General features: G+C 45.4%; 1 protein-coding gene across 3 annotated transcripts in view; it reads right to left on the bottom strand.

Annotated features, from left to right (window-relative positions):
- LOC102575623 (collagen alpha-1(XXVII) chain B) overlaps positions 1-17,145 on the bottom strand; it is a 226,635-nt gene that overhangs the window by 132,264 nt on the left and 77,226 nt on the right. For all 3 annotated transcript variants that reach the window (XM_019475657.2, XM_019475658.2, XM_014608190.3), the window contains one exon: positions 2,035-2,088. In XM_019475657.2, the coding sequence (XP_019331202.1) occupies positions 2,035-2,088 (54 nt within the window). The remainder of the gene's footprint in view (positions 1-2,034; positions 2,089-17,145) is intronic.

Genomic DNA, 17,145 nt, shown 5'->3' with positions numbered 1-17,145 from the left:
AGGACTGTCTGTCTGCATCTTCACCACATATTCTACCTAGCAAACTTAGCATATCTGTGTGTCCCACAAACAGACCTTGCAGAATTTTTCTATGTCTGTGACTCCACTTGTGACCTTGTGAACCTCCCTTCAAGTAAGCTGAACAGGCTGTTTTCATTCTGCAGGCTTCGAAGCACATTAATATTTAAAAGCTGTTGATAAGATGAAAGCAGAGCACTTCTTCTGGATGATTTAGTAGAGGGAACATTTGCTTCCTTTAGCATCTCTCGCAAGCACTAGGAACTGGCAATTGTCTGCCATTTGACACGTCTTCTGATTAGGCTTTAGACATCTTGGAAATTGAAAAATACACATTCTTGGCACAGAAAATCTCTGTGAACATTATGATCTCCCTAATTCCTAAAGGACTGTGTGGCTCAAGGGATTGATAATGTGATCTGTAAAGCCTTTCGCTTCTAGGCTCTGGTTCCAGCCTGACCCACGTCTAGAGCTGAGAGAAGAATGACTGGAAAAAAAACAACAACCCAAACTCTTAAGAATAACCCTTTAAAACCTAAAGGTCTGAACCAATGAAGTTCTTGTGTTCACTTCCCATGAAAGTCGGAGCTACCAAGCTTGACTAGCAGGGATTACTTTCTTGTGGAAAATTAATTTGTGCTGGTCAGAAATTTCAAGATGTTGCTGAATCAGTTGCCTTGTGCAAGTCAAGTCATCCAAACAAGGCGCAGAAGCAATGCTGTGCAATTATTGATAAATAGCCTGGGCACCAGAAACTACAAGAAGCAGCCAGGAACTGTTCATATGCTAATCAGGAGGAATAAACAAAGAGTCACAAATAATTTTGAACAATTCATACATTTCACAACTCCTGAAGTCCATTAGGAAATAGTTTGTGAGCAGAAAAAATGTCGTGAATATATTATTGAGTCTGAATTACTTTGTTTGGTTCTAATAGAGATTAAATATTACTAACATCCAGCTGGAATATAACACGTGCTGGAGAGTTTCTGTTCCCATGAGAAATGTCCACTTCTTGAAAGTCAGGCAGGGCAATCTGAAAATCTGCAGGACTCCAACACCTGCATGGCCTGCAGAAATCTCTCGCTCTCAATCTGAGACCAAGGCTGGGGCACGTCTACAAGGCAGTGTGAAGCTTGGTCAGCCACTTCCTATGCTGCATCTATTCCCTGGAGCTTTCTGGCTCCAGAGCTGGCATCCTGACACCTTCTTCACTTGTATTAAAGTTTACTTTAGATGAGAGAGGATCTTACAGCTTCCTGAAAGTACTCTGGATGCATAATTTATAATGACTTGATGGGCTGTGAAGCTAAGTTGAGTATTCCCGGGTTTGAAAAATGAGATGCAGCAAAGAGAACAGCCCCTTTCAGTTTTAGCCTTGCTTGCTGAGAAGTGAGTGGAGCTGAATGTCAGCCAAGCCAGTTCTTCCTCGTCCAAGGGGAGTAGTGAAAAGGACAGGCGTTGGCCATTCCCTAAAGCAGCGTGGTTAACTAGTTGTCTCTTTATCTCCACCAATACCTCTCCACAACTCCTCAGCTGTTCCCATAAGCAGTGATTGCTGAGAAAAACTGTCTTCAAAAGTCTGAAAAGGATAGAACTGAGGGGTTGCTGTAAAAGCCAGACGGTGACCTGCCACTTTGGGCCAGTTTCCGTGTGACACCTACATGACTCAAACTTTACAACGTTAGGAAAAAGAAGTCCTGGTGACTTTTTAGCAGGCCTTGGATGGAGCCCAGGGTGTACAAATTGGTATAGATGATATTTGAATGACCAGCATACAGAAAGATAAAGACCAAAACCATTCCATGTCCATGCTTGGGATTCCTCAGTCACATGCTCAGGCCAAGAAAGTATTCAGCAGAGCTGGGGTGCAACAAAAGGAAAGGGCCGAGAGAAAAGTGGAATCCAGAATTAGTGAATAGCTTCCTTTGCAATTCAGTCCACCAGCATTACAGAGTATATGGTGTAAAATGAAATGGAAAAGAGGAGAAAAATGATGAAGATTTGGCAACTTACTGGATTCCCATCAATGCCCGGAGGTCCTCGTTCCCCAAAGTCACCAGGAAAACCCTGAGAGAAGGAGGCAAACACAAACATTGGTTATTGCCACATATTGGGGGAAGAAAACAGACATCTTAGAGCTAGATCCATTCTGCTCAGTGCAACATTTTGCAAGCTGGCAGGTGCAAAGCAGAACGGAATACAAATAATTGCAGTGGTTACATGAACTTGAAAGTTATGATTAAAATAATTTCTATAAAGCAACACATGAGGAAGAAGCTCTGCAGGGCCCTGCAGGACATCATGAAGTTGTGTCCCTTACTGCACTGGCCAGTGCGAGTGCTGAAGTGAGAATGTATTTGTAATATCATTTGTACCCTTTGGCCAGGAACCAGGTGTTAACCAATAGGATCTGGAAGAAGACAAAATCATTGTAGAAAACGGGAGTTTTCAGTGTTATCCAGGTCGTGTAAAAATTGCTGATAACAGATGTCAGCAATGTGGTAGCTGAGGACAAACTTAGCTAAGCACTGAGTAGTTGTGGTCAAAACTTGCAGTGTCTGAACCTGGCTTGTCCTCAGCTATTCTTGCAAATAAAGCCATATCCAAGCCATGATTAGCTTCACCCTTTGCTATCACTGGTTATAAGCAGCGGTCATAATTTCATATTCTGGACATGGCTTTTGAGGCTCCAGTTGGGATAGTGGAGGTCTTTGGAAAGGGAGGAAACCAACATTTTGCCATCATGTAGATAAGCTGGCAGGTTTTGAAGAAGTGACACCATAGAAAAGCAGTGTTGAATTCTTTACCTGAATATAATCAGAGGGAATGAAAAGAAGTTGTTTGTCAAGAAAGGATGTGGACAAATTAGAAAGAGTCCAGTGGAGGACAAAAAAAATGGTTAGAAGGTAGAGGAACTTGACTTATGAAGAGAGACTGAAGGAACTGGGCTTACTGAGCCTGGAGAAGAGAAGACTGAGAGGGCATTTAATAGCAGCCTTCAGCTACCTGATGGGTGGTAACAAAGAGGATGGAGCTGGACCGTTCTCAGTGATGGCACATAATAAAACAAGGAGCAGCGGTCTCAAGTTGCAGCAAGGGAAGTTTAGGTTGGATATTAGGGAAAACTTTCTTACTAGGCAGCTAGTAAAGCACTGGAACAGGTTACTCACAGAGGTTGTGGAGTCTCCATCCCTAGAGGTTTTTAAGACCCAGGTAGTCAAAGCCTTGGCTGGGATAAGATGGTTGGGGATGGTCCTGCTCTGAGCAGGGGGTCGAACTAGATCACTGGATCTCAACCTTTTTGGTACCAGGACCCATTTGTAAACATTGATGGCCAGTCCTCACTCAGTAAATAGTTTAAGTAGAAAACAGCCCCCTGGCCCTGCTGGTGCCCCTCACTCCCGATCCACTGCTCCCCACCCCCAGGCTCCAGCTCCCCAGGGTGTGGACAGGGGGGTGGTGTGCGTGGGGTGGGAGGGTGTGCATGGGTTGGGGGGTGAGGCACGGGGGGGCCCCAAGCAGCCCCCCGCAGGCTTGAACTCTGCCAGCTCACAAGGGAAAACCCAGTTTCCCATGTTTTTTCTCATTTAAAGGAGAATCCATTTTTAACGTTTGTTGATCCATTTTGAAAGTTTGTTCATGAACCTTTCATATATTCTTGTGACCCACTTTTGGGTTGTGACCCACGGGTGGAGAAACTGGATTAGACGACCTCTTGAGGGCCCCTCCAGCCCTAATTTTCTATGATTCTATGTTAAACCAAGAACTTAGAAGCTTCCAATGATGTTAATACTGTTGAAGTCCCTGCAAGTTACTGTTGCAGTACCATTGAAGTCCTTGTTGGCCATATCAAAGAAGAAATGTACAGTCCTTTTCCTAAATAACATGTCATTGAGTTCAGATGTGAAGTGATAAGTGAGGATAACACACAGAAGTTGGGAGCTCCCTTATTGGCAATGCCACTAACAGACACTGCCTATTAGATTAACGGATAGCTCGGGAATAGAGTTAAACCAAAAACGTGTCTTGGTAATATCAGTGGTATACAGCATGGTCAGAAGTACTGTTCAGATGCATGCATTTTTAGGAAGCTGGACAAGAAAAAGAAAAGAGGGATTGTTTGCCTTTAAATTCAATGGGATCTGGGTTTTCCTGATTGTTGTGACTGCGTGTTGCTTAGAGCAGATGCGACTTCCAAAAGTCAACTTTCTCTTTGGGCTAATGTAGGTGCCCCCTCGCCCCCGCAGATCTGTAGGGCTTTCACTGGGAAGAGTTGGACTGGAAAAAGCGTGCACGGCTGTTTACAGAAGGCAGGAAAGAATTTTACACCTTTCCCAGTGACGTTTGACTGCGGGAAAAGAATTTAACAGCTTGCGGCAGTGCCAATTACAGCCAATTAGGGCTTGACTGACCCGCCTTGGCTCAGAGTGCATAGCAAAATCCTGACACTGTCCTTCTTGAGATGGAAATTTAGCTTTTATGCACGTTCGACTTCGGAAGCTGGCCATGTGCAGCAATTGTACAGTTAGTGTTCAAATCTGGAGACACCCACACATTGCCTACCAAAGCCCCAGTGTCAAGCTATGAAGAAGACAAGGCAGCAGGGCTCTATATAGGCTGGTATTAGCCTCCAGCTGCCCATGTTCATCTCCTGGACAGGCAGTATTGTGTACCCTGCTGACTGCATTTGAGAGATTGCAATTGCTTCTCCTGCTCCTGGAAGAATCCCTTTGCTTTAACCATGCTTGTCTGGGCACCTGTTCCTTCTCTCCTTTGGCCAGGTAGCAATGGCAGGCCATGAGATAACTACAATCAGAGATGAAATGCAGGAATCTGAAATGGTGACCAGCACAAAGGCTAGACACCAAGTAAGGCCTATTTCTGATTTTGGTAGTGTCTAGTCATGCATTTCACCTTCTAAGCTCCCTCCCTGTAAGATAAATTGCAGAGAAGATCATTTGTGTTGGCTTTCAGCACCCTCAGTTTCTTAGCACTCAGCAGGTTCAGAGCCTAAATTCTCTTTCCTGCGCTTGCTGTGAGAGCTAGTAGTATATTTGTTTCAATATGGTAATTTCCCTGCTCAGGAGCAATTTGAGCTCTGCTATGCTGGGGGGAGCGGTAAGTCAATGATCCAAATTGAGGGGAGCAGACGGTGTATTTGATGTGACAGCAATTCTCACCTTCCTGCAGCAGGGAAGATCCTATTGAAATAGATGACACATCCCTAGTAGTTCACTTCTTTCTGAGACTAGCCCAGTTTCTTTTGTCTGCTGATGCCCATTCTGCAGATGCCACAGAAGTTTTCCAAAATTTATTCATGAAGCCGCAGTCTCCAAGAGCAATAAATGCTCCTCAGTTGCAAAATCATATACATGCCACAGCCACAAAATGTCCCAATTAACAGGTGAAACCATGTACTGCACAGAGCTGTGCCTCATTTTATGAAAGACACTAAATGGAAGAAGGGCTCATACAAGATGCTCAGGAACCAGAACAAGACAGTTGAACAGTTTCCCTCTCTTACCTCCAGACTGACTCTTTGCCTCTATAAAACCTAGCGGAATTCGATACAAGGTCAACTTTATGGTGGAAAAGCCTGAGTCCATCATCAGAGAAATGAAATCCATTTATTCTTCTCCTTTCTTATTCTGTCCCCAGTCAGAAAACTATATAAGCTGCTACTGTACTATATCTTCAAGGAGAAGGCTGTTTTGTTTAAGGTGACTGTAGTCTTATTCTACCCAGCATGGGGATGCATAACGGGCATCAAAGAGGTGGTTGCAGCTGACTGATTCTGTGCTGACTCAAGTTTTGAGTGGTCTGTGGACTTATCTAAAATTACCCCAGGGGTGCAGCAGTCCCAAAGGACATTACACAGACCTCCCTCTGGCATGCTTTTTACAGAAGTAGTAGTAGAGGGAACCTGGTACTTGCCGTGCTATTAGGCAAGCGCTCTGCGGATGATAACGAGAGCTAGAGCCCAACTGCTTTGTGCTATTCAGGCAAGAGCCTATTGGAGACTCTGACCAGCTGACTGTATGTAACACCCATTCTTCCTAAAGAAAAGTTGCATGTGCCAATGCTATAGTGATGAGAACCACACACACACACACACACACACACACACTCACTCACTCACTCACTCACTCAAGTAAGTAACTACAAAACTGCCTTAATCCACCGATCTGGCTCCAAAAGATGAAGCCTGATCTGAAGTTAGGGTGCAGTGGGTGATATTATTGTGCTCTGCAGGCCAGAGGAGAGCGTCTGAGGATGGGGAGGGTGGAGAGAGAGACTCCATTCTGGTTGAGTGAAGGGGAATCACATACATGCCTCAAAGAGAAACAGATTGGGAAGGGAAGAGCTTTGAAGAAAGTGAAAGTCAGGCACAGGATGCTGGGTCAGCTTTGATTTGACACAAGCTACAAAAGGAATAAAAAAATAGGCTCATGTACAATACTTGGGAGCCAGAATGTGATGGTGTAACAGTCCTTTCCAAGCAGCTTCTATTTTGTTTTCTCTCTCTCTCACCCCACAGGCTTTTGGTAGCTTAATTGCTGGCATGCAATGTAGCTGCACCCGACCGGCTCCTCTCAGTGCTACAGACACAGGCTTCTTTGGAAAGTCATGTCTAGAGAAAGCAAAACACAGTGGCCAACAGCAACATGCCATTTGGAAAGCCATCAGCAAGACTGACATGTGAGATGTTCACAGTGGACAGAACAATAAGAAATGGTGAGCGAAACCCTGAAATTGAGGTGCTATTTGAGATTTCATGTTCTTTTCTAAAGGTTTTCAACCAGAGACCAGTACAGTTAGGTGACTAGAAGGTTATTCACACCCACAGTGAAATCCTGGCTCTCTTTAAAGCCATGGGAGTTTTGCCATTGTCTTCAATGGAGTCATGCTTTCACTTCTTCTGTATCAATCACCCATAGCAAGCTGAGCCACGTTAGTAAAAGGATGCAAACTGATCTTTGTCTTGGTTGGGTTCAGGTTGCACACTTTTTAAGGGCATCAGTGCAAATGGGAAAGTTGTGCACCTTTCCAACTGGGCACAGCCTCTCCCAAACCTGTGCACAGGCCAAGACACTGTGGCGAGCAACTGCTGGAAGCAGCTTTCTGACATCGGCCGGCAAAGATATAAAAATGGGCTGTCTTCAAAAAATAAAAGTTAGGAAAAAGTAGACTCTCTGACATACTGAAGCAATAAGGGTAGTACGGAGATTTATAAGGAAAACTCAGAGCTCAGTCAAAAAAGGGCTGCCTTGGAATAGTGTTTTGTTTATGGTCAAGACGACTATCCAAGGAAAATATGAATGTTCACAGAAATGACATTATGCTGCATGCTCCCCTATCATCGCCTATAATACTTAAATAGCACTGCCCCATCGCCGGGAAAGCACCACAGCACGGGTCCTCAGAGTAACCTGGGTATTCTCTCAAACTGTCTCAGACAGAGGATGATCAGGGTCTATCTGGGGACTCAGGAGTCCTGGATTTGTTCCTCTGCTCCACTCCTGACATTTTACAGGACTTTGGGCAAGTCGCTAAGGGATGTCCTACTCAGGAAACTTCTGCCAGTTCTTATAGTGAGGAGTTCCCTGACCAGCACCTCTGGGACACGACCTTCTCATGTTGCTTTGATGCCACAATCAACTTTGCTTTCTAAAGATGGATGTTTCATTACTGTGAGAGTACCCATGGGGCATTACATGCTCAGCATTGCTGCCCATGATTCAATGAAAGTTGGGGACCACTATATATACCAATACAGCCATATCCTCATAAGTTCCCATATGAATACTCTTATTCCAAAATAAAACTGGGTTTTTTTAGTTTTGCTTGAACCACTTTCAAAGTGACATAAACTATTCCAGAAAGAGGCATTATTATACCACAACAAGGCTGCCTACATGGTCAGTTATATTGGCATAATTATCCTCTTTCCTTCTTCTGCTTTACCATCTAACGACTAGAGGAGCCACATCATACTCCATCTCTCTGTTGTTTCTGGCTTGCAGTATAATTACAGCAATCGACACCTTAGTGGATGCTGTTATAACTTTTTCACATAAACAAGCTCTTAGTTTCTCTGTGCCTCAAATCTCTGTCCAGCACTGCCTGACCTGTAGGGGAGGAGAATAAATGCTTCAAAGATTGTGAATCACTTGGGTAGTAGGGCAGTGGGGGACTAATAATAATAACTGTACCAAGTTCTTTTCATCAGTAGATCTCAAAATGCCCAAAGGAGGTCAGTACAATTATCCTTGTTTTATGGGTGGGGAAACTAAGGCACAAAGAAATCCTCTGTCTGTTGGCAGTACCTAGTAGGATGTGGCAGAGCTGGGAATAGAACCCACATCTTTTGGGCTCTTGTGCAACACTCTCTCCAGTATGCCACAATAGCTTCTCAAACAAAAAAAAGTACAAATATGTCAGTGTGTAAGTGTCTGAGTGGAGAGCCCAGTCACCAGTAGCCCTGTTATTATTCAACTTGAAGGGAGAAAGCCAGAATGCCAATAAACGTCCCGATCCCAGAACAGGGTCATCAGCACTAACCGCTAGAATAGCCACGCGAGGCAGATACTGAATGAGCGCTCTCTGCTCACTGACAACAGTGCTCTCTTCTCCTAACCTGTTACTCCAGAGGACTGCCACACTGCAATCTAGGCTCCCTCAGTAACTGCACTATTTCAACACCGATGGCCCAGGGCAACCGCACTTACCAGGTACTTAACATTTCTTAAAGCACTAACCAGGAGTGACTGGATACATTGCAGTGAATTATGATCACTGCTGTATTTTGAAAGTTGATTTTTTTTTTTTTTTGGATTGAGGAAGTGTATAAGATCTCACATGCATCTATGGTTTGGATGATCTCTTCCTGCTTGCTCCTACCCGCCAGCCATATCCCACAGCTTGGGAAATGCCACAAATTCAGCACTATCCAGAATGGGTTTGGACTGAAGCGGAGCGATTAGAGGTGGATGTTACCTTCTCTTCTTCCCCAGACTCCTCCTATTATGTGCCTCCTTCTAGTGTCCATAAACTCTATCACATCCACTCAGTTCTGCTCTATTCCCCAAGGGGGGTGTACACAAGTTGCTTTTTTCACCGTTTAAAGTGCTTTATTGCCTAGACTTAACAGAAGTGCATGGCTTTACAGCACTTTAAACATGGGTACAGCATTTTAAATTAACCTTTGTTAAATGAGGTATTAAATTTGAGGTGCTGAACTTGACAGCACTTCAGCAACATACAGCACTTTAAATAACTTCTGTACACTGGTCAAATTTGCAGACCAGTGGACAAGCTCCAGGAGGCTGCAAAGTGCCCCTGACTTCTAGCCTGGCTCAGAGCTCCCCCCACCAACGCTGCACTTGTGTCATGTTTAAGAGCACTGCAACTTCACAGTGCTATAAAAAGTGCTCTAAATTACAGTGCTGTAAAACGTGCATGGAGCACTTCTGTGTACACTCCAAGAGTTTTATAGGCCAAATTGGAGGCGTGCAATTCTTTCCTAACTTTGGTGATTTAAGGCCTAAAGGGTGAAGGCCAATTACATAAGAGTTGTGAAGCAGATTAATCAGCTCACACAGTTAAAATTCTCTGACCCCTCCCCTTCTCCCCAGGATAATAAAGAAAGGCACAGTTCTTGTAGTTGCTCAAACCTCCACCGTTCCAACTCGTGAGTGCTGCATGGAGGCTGCAGCTGTTTCTCTGTGAAGCACAGCCCCTGGAAAGCATACTCAGGAACTAGGATCAAGCAGACAACCATCACTGTGAAATGCGCAGATATACGCCCTGCCTGCGACACGATCCAAAGTCAGGGACTGGGAGGAGACAATGAAGAGTAGTGGGGCAGAGAGGGAAACTTCTGACTAACGAGTTTTTCTGGACAAGTGCCAATGGGGCTCCTCCGCAGACTGCTGAAGTCAGCATGACAAAACTTTTGGCTCTAGTTTCCAGCTGAGAAATACAAAAACCTCAAAAACAAGAAAAAAAGCCCCAACCCTGAATGGATTTCACATTGTCTGAGAGAGAGCGGGGGGAGCGAGGAGCGGGGAGAAGCTCCCGGAGAGCAGCAGGCTGCATCTTGAAGTGGGATTTCGAAGGACAGCATGCAAGCAGGAGCAGATCTAGTCGCTACACCTAGATAGCTCACGTCCTCGTGTGGCCCCCGTCAATGCAGACCTGGGCACCTTCCAGGCAGTCCCGCACATATACTCGCAACATCCTGCTGATGCAGGGAAGTGACATTTACAGATGGGAAATCAGGCACAGAGGCTAAGTGACTCAGACCAAGTCTCACGGGGAATTTGGGACAGAGCTGGTAACTGGCCCCATGTCTGCCATCTCCTAGGAGAGTGCCTTAAGCTCTGACCAACACTTCCCTCTGAAAGGCATCCTCTGATGCACCAGACTCACCTGACAGCCAGGCTCAGATATACAGATGGACACGCATGCACTATTGCCCCTCTCTCCATTTATATGAAGGTACTCAACATCAGACACTCCCTCTCCTTTTACTCTGAAAGGCGCATATGGCACCCTGGTCTCTTTGTCACCACTGTTGGAAGTGCCCTGCAAAGACACATGAGAACTTGTGACCTAGTCCTGGAGATCAACAACCCTTGGGGAAATGAAGAGGGGAAAAATAAGGGGTGAGACCACTGGATACGACACATCTCAAAGACTGTTTGGGGGGGGTGTGTGCGTGCGCGTGTGTGTGTACACAACATCTGATTCAGTTTAAAACTCTTTCCCTGCTGGAGTAAGGGAGGCAATCTGGCAGCTGCTGCTCTGAGGAGTCCTGGCAGGTCTTTAGGCCGATAGAATCCTTCTCCAAAAATAGGATTTTATTTTCCTGTTGGCTGAAGGTAAAGCTGCTCCAACCGCCTGGCCCTCCCGTCTTGTCTGTGAAAGGCGACGTCTGCCAGTTGGCTTATACCAGGTGAGATACTGCCCAGCAAGTCTCCTCAAGGGATGGAGCTTGCAAGTCAAATAATTTAAGCAAAAAAAAAAGAAGGGCATGGGGGAAGAGAGGAGGCGCTCAAAAAAAGAAAGAAAGTGTGGGAGAATAAAATAAACAAATGGAGCTGATTTTGGCAGCCTGAGTTTCTGGCAGCATCTGAACAGAGCAGACATGAGGCTCTTTTCAGGTGGGCATGGGGGCAGGCAGGTATGGCTCAGTGTCCAGAGGTGTAAGAGTTAAGTCACTCCACAAGGAACCAGGCTGCAGACAGACTCCTGGCTTTCCCGTCATGTTCATCCATGCTCTCGACTACAGACATCGAGCCTCTCCAGGCACAATAAAAGCCTTCACCTGCTTCTCCTTCCAGACCCAGACTCTAAGTAATTTCCTCTTGCCCCAAACGATGGGGGAGGCTGTCTCTCTGCCTTTGGGCTTTGCCACAATTCTGCACTGTTGCTCCTCAGGGAAGAGATACGGGCACCCTGCCCTTTCTCTGCCATGTGGAAGCAGATGCATGATCTTACTCTTCCATGTTTTACACTCTCTCCTATAAATGATTCATGCTATCTGCTTATGTACCTAGACACATGCCCACCTCTGAGAAACCCGGGAGCTTAGCCAAACAGGCAGCACCGCCTTGTCCAAACTCCACTGAATCTAAATGGAAGGACTCCCTTTGAGTCAAATGGGGTTTGGATCAGGCGTTCAGATTGACTGGGTGACTGAAAGCTTAAGGAAATTCACTTGGAAATGACACAGCCTCCTTGCAGTTCTTGCTTTGCTGGCACCCCAACCCAACTTAGATATGGGGCAGAGGGACACTACAGAGACCCCAATCATCTTAAGTCCCTCTGCAACTTTTCTGCCAATGCTTGTAATTATGAACCAAGGCACCCAAATCACGCAGTTTCTTATTTGAGGAACGCTGGGCATGTCTACACGTGCCCCTTCAGCGCCATTATTAGTGCGCCGTTCCTTAGTGCAGTAGGACGATGCAGTAACAACTGTTACTGCACCGTGCCAAGGTGCACTGTTATTTTAGCTGCTACACCGCCGAAGCAACGCACTATAGCAAGGGAGCGTGTTGCTATAGCAACTTAGTAGTGACATCGGTTTGTGCCCACCGATGCTACATCGCCATAATGTGTTGCTATGGCGACAGCATCTCGTGTAGATGCACCCGCTGTTGAGTAGCTTAGACCCAAATGTAATGTTTGTAAAAAAATATTATTTTAAAATGTAAGATTTCTCCCCCCACCAGTTGGAAACCACTGAACTGCAGACAGGCTGAGTTCCAGGCTGGTTTCTAAACCAGCATTTCTCTACAGGGAGGATGGATGGTCTGCAAGACACTGGGCTGGGACTCCTGGGACCAGGATTCCTGGATGACTCCAGGCAAGTCACTTAATTCCCCTTCACAATCAGAGCCTCATTCCCCCACTTGTTAAAAAGCAGCCTAACAGGCTTTCCTACCTCGCAGGATAATTCGGAAGATACAACCCTAATTACTTGGGGCATTCTCATATAGGAGTGATAGCAACAAGTACCGGAGCTGGTTGGATGTTGGAAACCCCAACACATAATCTTTAAAACCAAAAGGTGAAGCTGAGTAGAAGGAGACCAGTGCCTCACTCCAGGTGCGTGGCAGCCTGGCAAATCAGTGCCTGGCAGAAGTGAAGATGAGCAGCCCAATTTCTTTGTCCGCTTTGAGGCAAAGCAGAAAGTAAAGAAACTGGTTAACTGTTGCAATACGTTCAGCTTGACCAGTCTAGTGCTACCACCAATAAGAGAGAAGGACTTAGAGAGACTTACTGTATTTGGCCAGCTGGCATAGTGCAGTTAAAGGGTTAACACCCTCTACTTGTGGACAAAGCACCTGCCTACATGGCACAGTGCAGTGCTAAGCAAGCTTCATGTGAGCTAGCACAGAGTAAATTTAGCTAGACAAAACAGCTCCTGACAGGGCAGCAGCACATGTGGCCATCCCTTCGCGTAGCCACAGAAGCCTCCTACTCCCCTGAAGTGGCCCAGTTTGGCTTGGCTTCCAAGATCCATCTTGAGTTTTTGCTAACCCATTGTGCTAGGTGCTGTACAAACACTTACTCCAAACAAAATATTTGAAAAGCAAACCTTTCTCCATAGCTTGCCAAGTTGAACAGCTCAGATCTAAGATCCTGTCCTCCCAAATACCTACACCAGCACAGGAAACAGGACACCCCTGGTTTTAGCACAGCTTACAGTATTAAACTGTGGATGAACATCAATGTATTGTCTTCACTGCTGTTTCCAGTATTGCTGGTTCTACAGAGATGGCTCAAGCCTTTCTCCATAAAGGGCTAGTCTAGGTAAATTCTTAAGTAAGTTTTATGTTCAATTGTAAAATATATTGTCCTCTCCCACTACCCACATCACTTGGACGAACCACACCTGCAGTCCTATGAAGTTACTTGTACAGACCTCTGATCCTGGGAAGAGTCCCATCAACTTCAACTGCTCACTTTTCTTAGAGGAAGGGTCCTTGCACACAGCACTGAGGCCCATAACCAGTGTTTGAACTCCTTCCCAGGTGATGGAGCAATGTTAAAAAACACATTGGTAGTTGGGAATTTGGGCCAAAAGCCAACTCTTTGGGATGAATGCTGAATCCTGAACTTGCGGCTTGGCAGGCGAAGGGAGGAGGTGAAGCCGGTGGAATGAGAACTGTTTTTCTAGAATACACCTTTTATCATTTGGGATCTCAAACTGTTTCAATTTAGGGAAAGTTTCCATTCTTGGAACTATTCATTCTGAGCGCAGAGCTGCTGGGTCAGCGTAATAAAACACTGTGCAGCCAGATGGAAAATGGCCGAAGTGAAGCCTGCAAGCATTCAGAATCTTTTTCTATCGTGCTGTTGTTGTTGATAATAAGATTAATCATAATAATATTAATAATTAAAACCTACTTATTTCTAATGTAGGGAAATATATTTTAGAAAAAAAATCTCTCTTGAGCGCAGCACTGCATAGGCCCAATGCTGAAACCCTCACTGGCCATGACATTCACACACAGAGTGCTCCGGGTCTCAGCCCAATGTCATAATGGGCAATGGTAAAAACCCCAGTGATTGCGGACTGACCGGCAGCGGCAGGCAAGACGGAAGATGGAAGGGCCACACGGTCAGATTCTTTGCACTTGACAGGAGGCCTCTTTGAGTACGCAGGGATTTGCCAATGCACCATCGGGGCCTGGGTGAAGGTGGCATTTGCTGGGCTTGCAAATCAGATACCTTGAACTGCAGAGTCCATATACAAGATTTCCCAACGTCTGGGATTGCATGGATCAGGAGGGTTTGGTTTGACTCATTCTGAAAACAGGAAAGAGCCAAGAAGTTTGGATTCCAGCTGCACCTAAGCTTATAAGCACTCAGATCTGGGGTGGGGGCTGGAGGAGAAGTGAATCTGGTTCAAGCCCCAGTCTGCTCTGAGAGGAATGAGGCTTATTTTCGCAGTGACTTGCTCTTATGCCAGCCCCTCCAGACACATGGCAAAAAACCCCATCCCACCACTGTTTGTACGAACAACAGCAGAGACTGTGTAACTTGGCACGACCACGTATGCTTATGTTCGCCACTAAGTTATCTAAGCTTCATAGCACAAGCTTGAGAAAAGCTAAAAAGCTAACTCTTTCTAACAAAAAGATGCCCAATATCAAGCTCAGCAGTGTCGTCTCAGGTAGGGAATTGGACCGGCTATTACATTCTGGGGAGGGAGCACTGGATGCTTGGACTTATTGTTGGCAAACCGCTTCCGCTGGAATCAAGGAGGTAGGGAAGAAAAAAAAAGTGTCCCTTTGGGTTTCCTGTAAATGCAATGCAGGTATTATGTTTATGAGTATTGACTCTGAACTGATATTAAACCCCTTGGTAAGATAGGCATTGTCACATTATGAGGTGGCAAACAGGCCTAAAAACTGTAATCAGCACATGGCATATGGATGCTCAAGTCTGCACCTGGCTCTACATGCTGCTGCTTTGCAGTCCTCGTTCCCAGACTAGTTCCCTACCTCCTGGACCCTGCAGTTTCTTCTTAGTTTGTGCAGACAGGTTCCCACCAGTACTCGCTGTCATGGTAAACAGTGTGAATTACCAGGCCCCGCAGCTTTGGTTTGATCCCTCATTCTTGGCATGGTAGTTATATAATCCAAGCCATCTGTCCAATTATCCACTGGAAGCAGCACTTTGGTCAACACGCTGGAACTTGTTAAAGGTTTTTCTAAGCACAATTGCTATGGCTGCACTGTTAGGAAGAGTCTGCCTGGCTGGCACACTCCTGGCTCACAGGAACTCTCCCAACAAGCAGTCTAACCCTGGCAGGACAAAGCTTATCATTCAAATGCAAAGGCACAGAAGAAAGGAAACAACAGGAATGGTACTATCGGAGCATAGCAAGGCAGGTAGGATGTCCAGACCTCTGCTTACAGTACTAACTACTTGTTTGCTTCGCTGTCACCTTGACCTCCCAACTCCAGCAGTTGTTCTCATCTACTTCCAAGGGTGTGTTTTATTACGTGTGTGGATGGCACCTCAAAAAATCGGTTCCATAGCACTAGAAGAAACATGCAATGATGGTGCAGGTAGGGAGAAAAGCTGGCAAAAAATGCAATGGATATCTTCCATATCAGCACTCTGGGATTCCTCCTTCTCCTAAGTCACCTGGCTGCATGAGAACAAAGAGTTAAGCAAAATGACATGTTAGTGCCAACAGCAGACTGTTTGCCAGTAAAGGACAGCAGAAGACTATGTGCAACACAGGAATGTGAGTCAGTAAAGACCTCCTGAGGGAGAGAGGTGCATCAGTCAGGAAAGCATTCTTTAAAAGAATAGAAGATCATTATTTTGCCTAGCTGTACATTAAAACAAAACCCCAGCTCCAGGAACTCATTGCATGGCCTCCTCAGGATAATGCAGGCTAGAACTACTGCAGAATTTGGGGCTGATAAATGCATGTGAAGTGCTTTTTACTCCAAAACCCACATGCATCCACACAGCAAATGACAAGCATTTGATTTAATCCATTACCACTTAAACCATTGTCGAACTTATTTAAAGTCATCTGGAACTAAATAATACCAAGCCTCCACAAACCTATTTCATTATCATTAAATGGGCCTCAGCTCATGCCTTAGAAGTTGTTCAAACTTCTTTGCAGGAGCTTTTCATTTTCTCTCATCTTGCCTTGCTTTTTACGCAGATCCAGTGCTTTACTTATAGAATTAATGCAAATCATTTGTCTAAAGGTGTGAATGAAAAGAATTATGTATGGATCCCACTTCTGTTGTTTCCAGGTCTTTCCCTAACATACAAGACTTTTCCTCTCTCCTTCCTGATTAACAGATTTGCCTATTAATTTGCAATTCATTTCGGAGCCCTGTACATCCCATGACTCAGTTTTCACCTTGCAGAACCTCTTACGCCACCTCATTCAAGGCAACACGTAATGGCACAGGCAGAAACCAGGCCTGCATTCTTTGCAGACCCTTATCTAAGGCACTTTCACAAACCAGACTGATACGCTTTTGCAAATGTGCTCTCTGCAATTCTGGTTTCTCTGTATGTGGTTTACAGTGCTCACTGCAGGTTTGAAGATGCATATAGTGAATTCCTATACTTTAGACGAGGCTTTCACAAATCACAATGCAAATCCTTCTTTCCCCTAAGCAGTGGCATCTCTCTCCTAGAAGTTAGGCCCATAGGCACTACTTTCTGTTTCCTACTAACAGAGAACCTGGCATTGTTGTGTTAATTGTAAAGTTCAGGAGCCTTTGGGTGACTTCCAAAGATGAGACATGCATTCATTTCTGTTCACAGGGGCAGAGACTCCTCTGAGCTCAGCCACCTGGGGAAGGTAAGGTGGAGGGCCATATACTCTTCCATATACATATGTTCCTCCCACCATCTGTCTCATGCCCTGAAGAATGAAGAAATATTGTCCTTTTAATGAGGCATGAGCATCAGCTTGCCTCTCTGGCACACACACAGAACCAAACTTTTAGCTCTTGTTCCTCCCGTCTCCCGACCTCCCCTGCATACCTGGACCTATATGCTTTCCACCCTCAGAACAACGAGGTTACCATTTCACATCCTTCTCTCACACGCAAGGACTGTGTT

Source organism: Alligator mississippiensis, chromosome 12 (assembly GCF_030867095.1).
Source record: "Alligator mississippiensis isolate rAllMis1 chromosome 12, rAllMis1, whole genome shotgun sequence".
Lineage (NCBI taxonomy): Eukaryota > Metazoa > Chordata > Crocodylia > Alligatoridae > Alligator > Alligator mississippiensis.
Note: the sequence above shows the minus strand (reverse complement) of the source record. Positions and strands in the feature narration are given on the sequence as shown.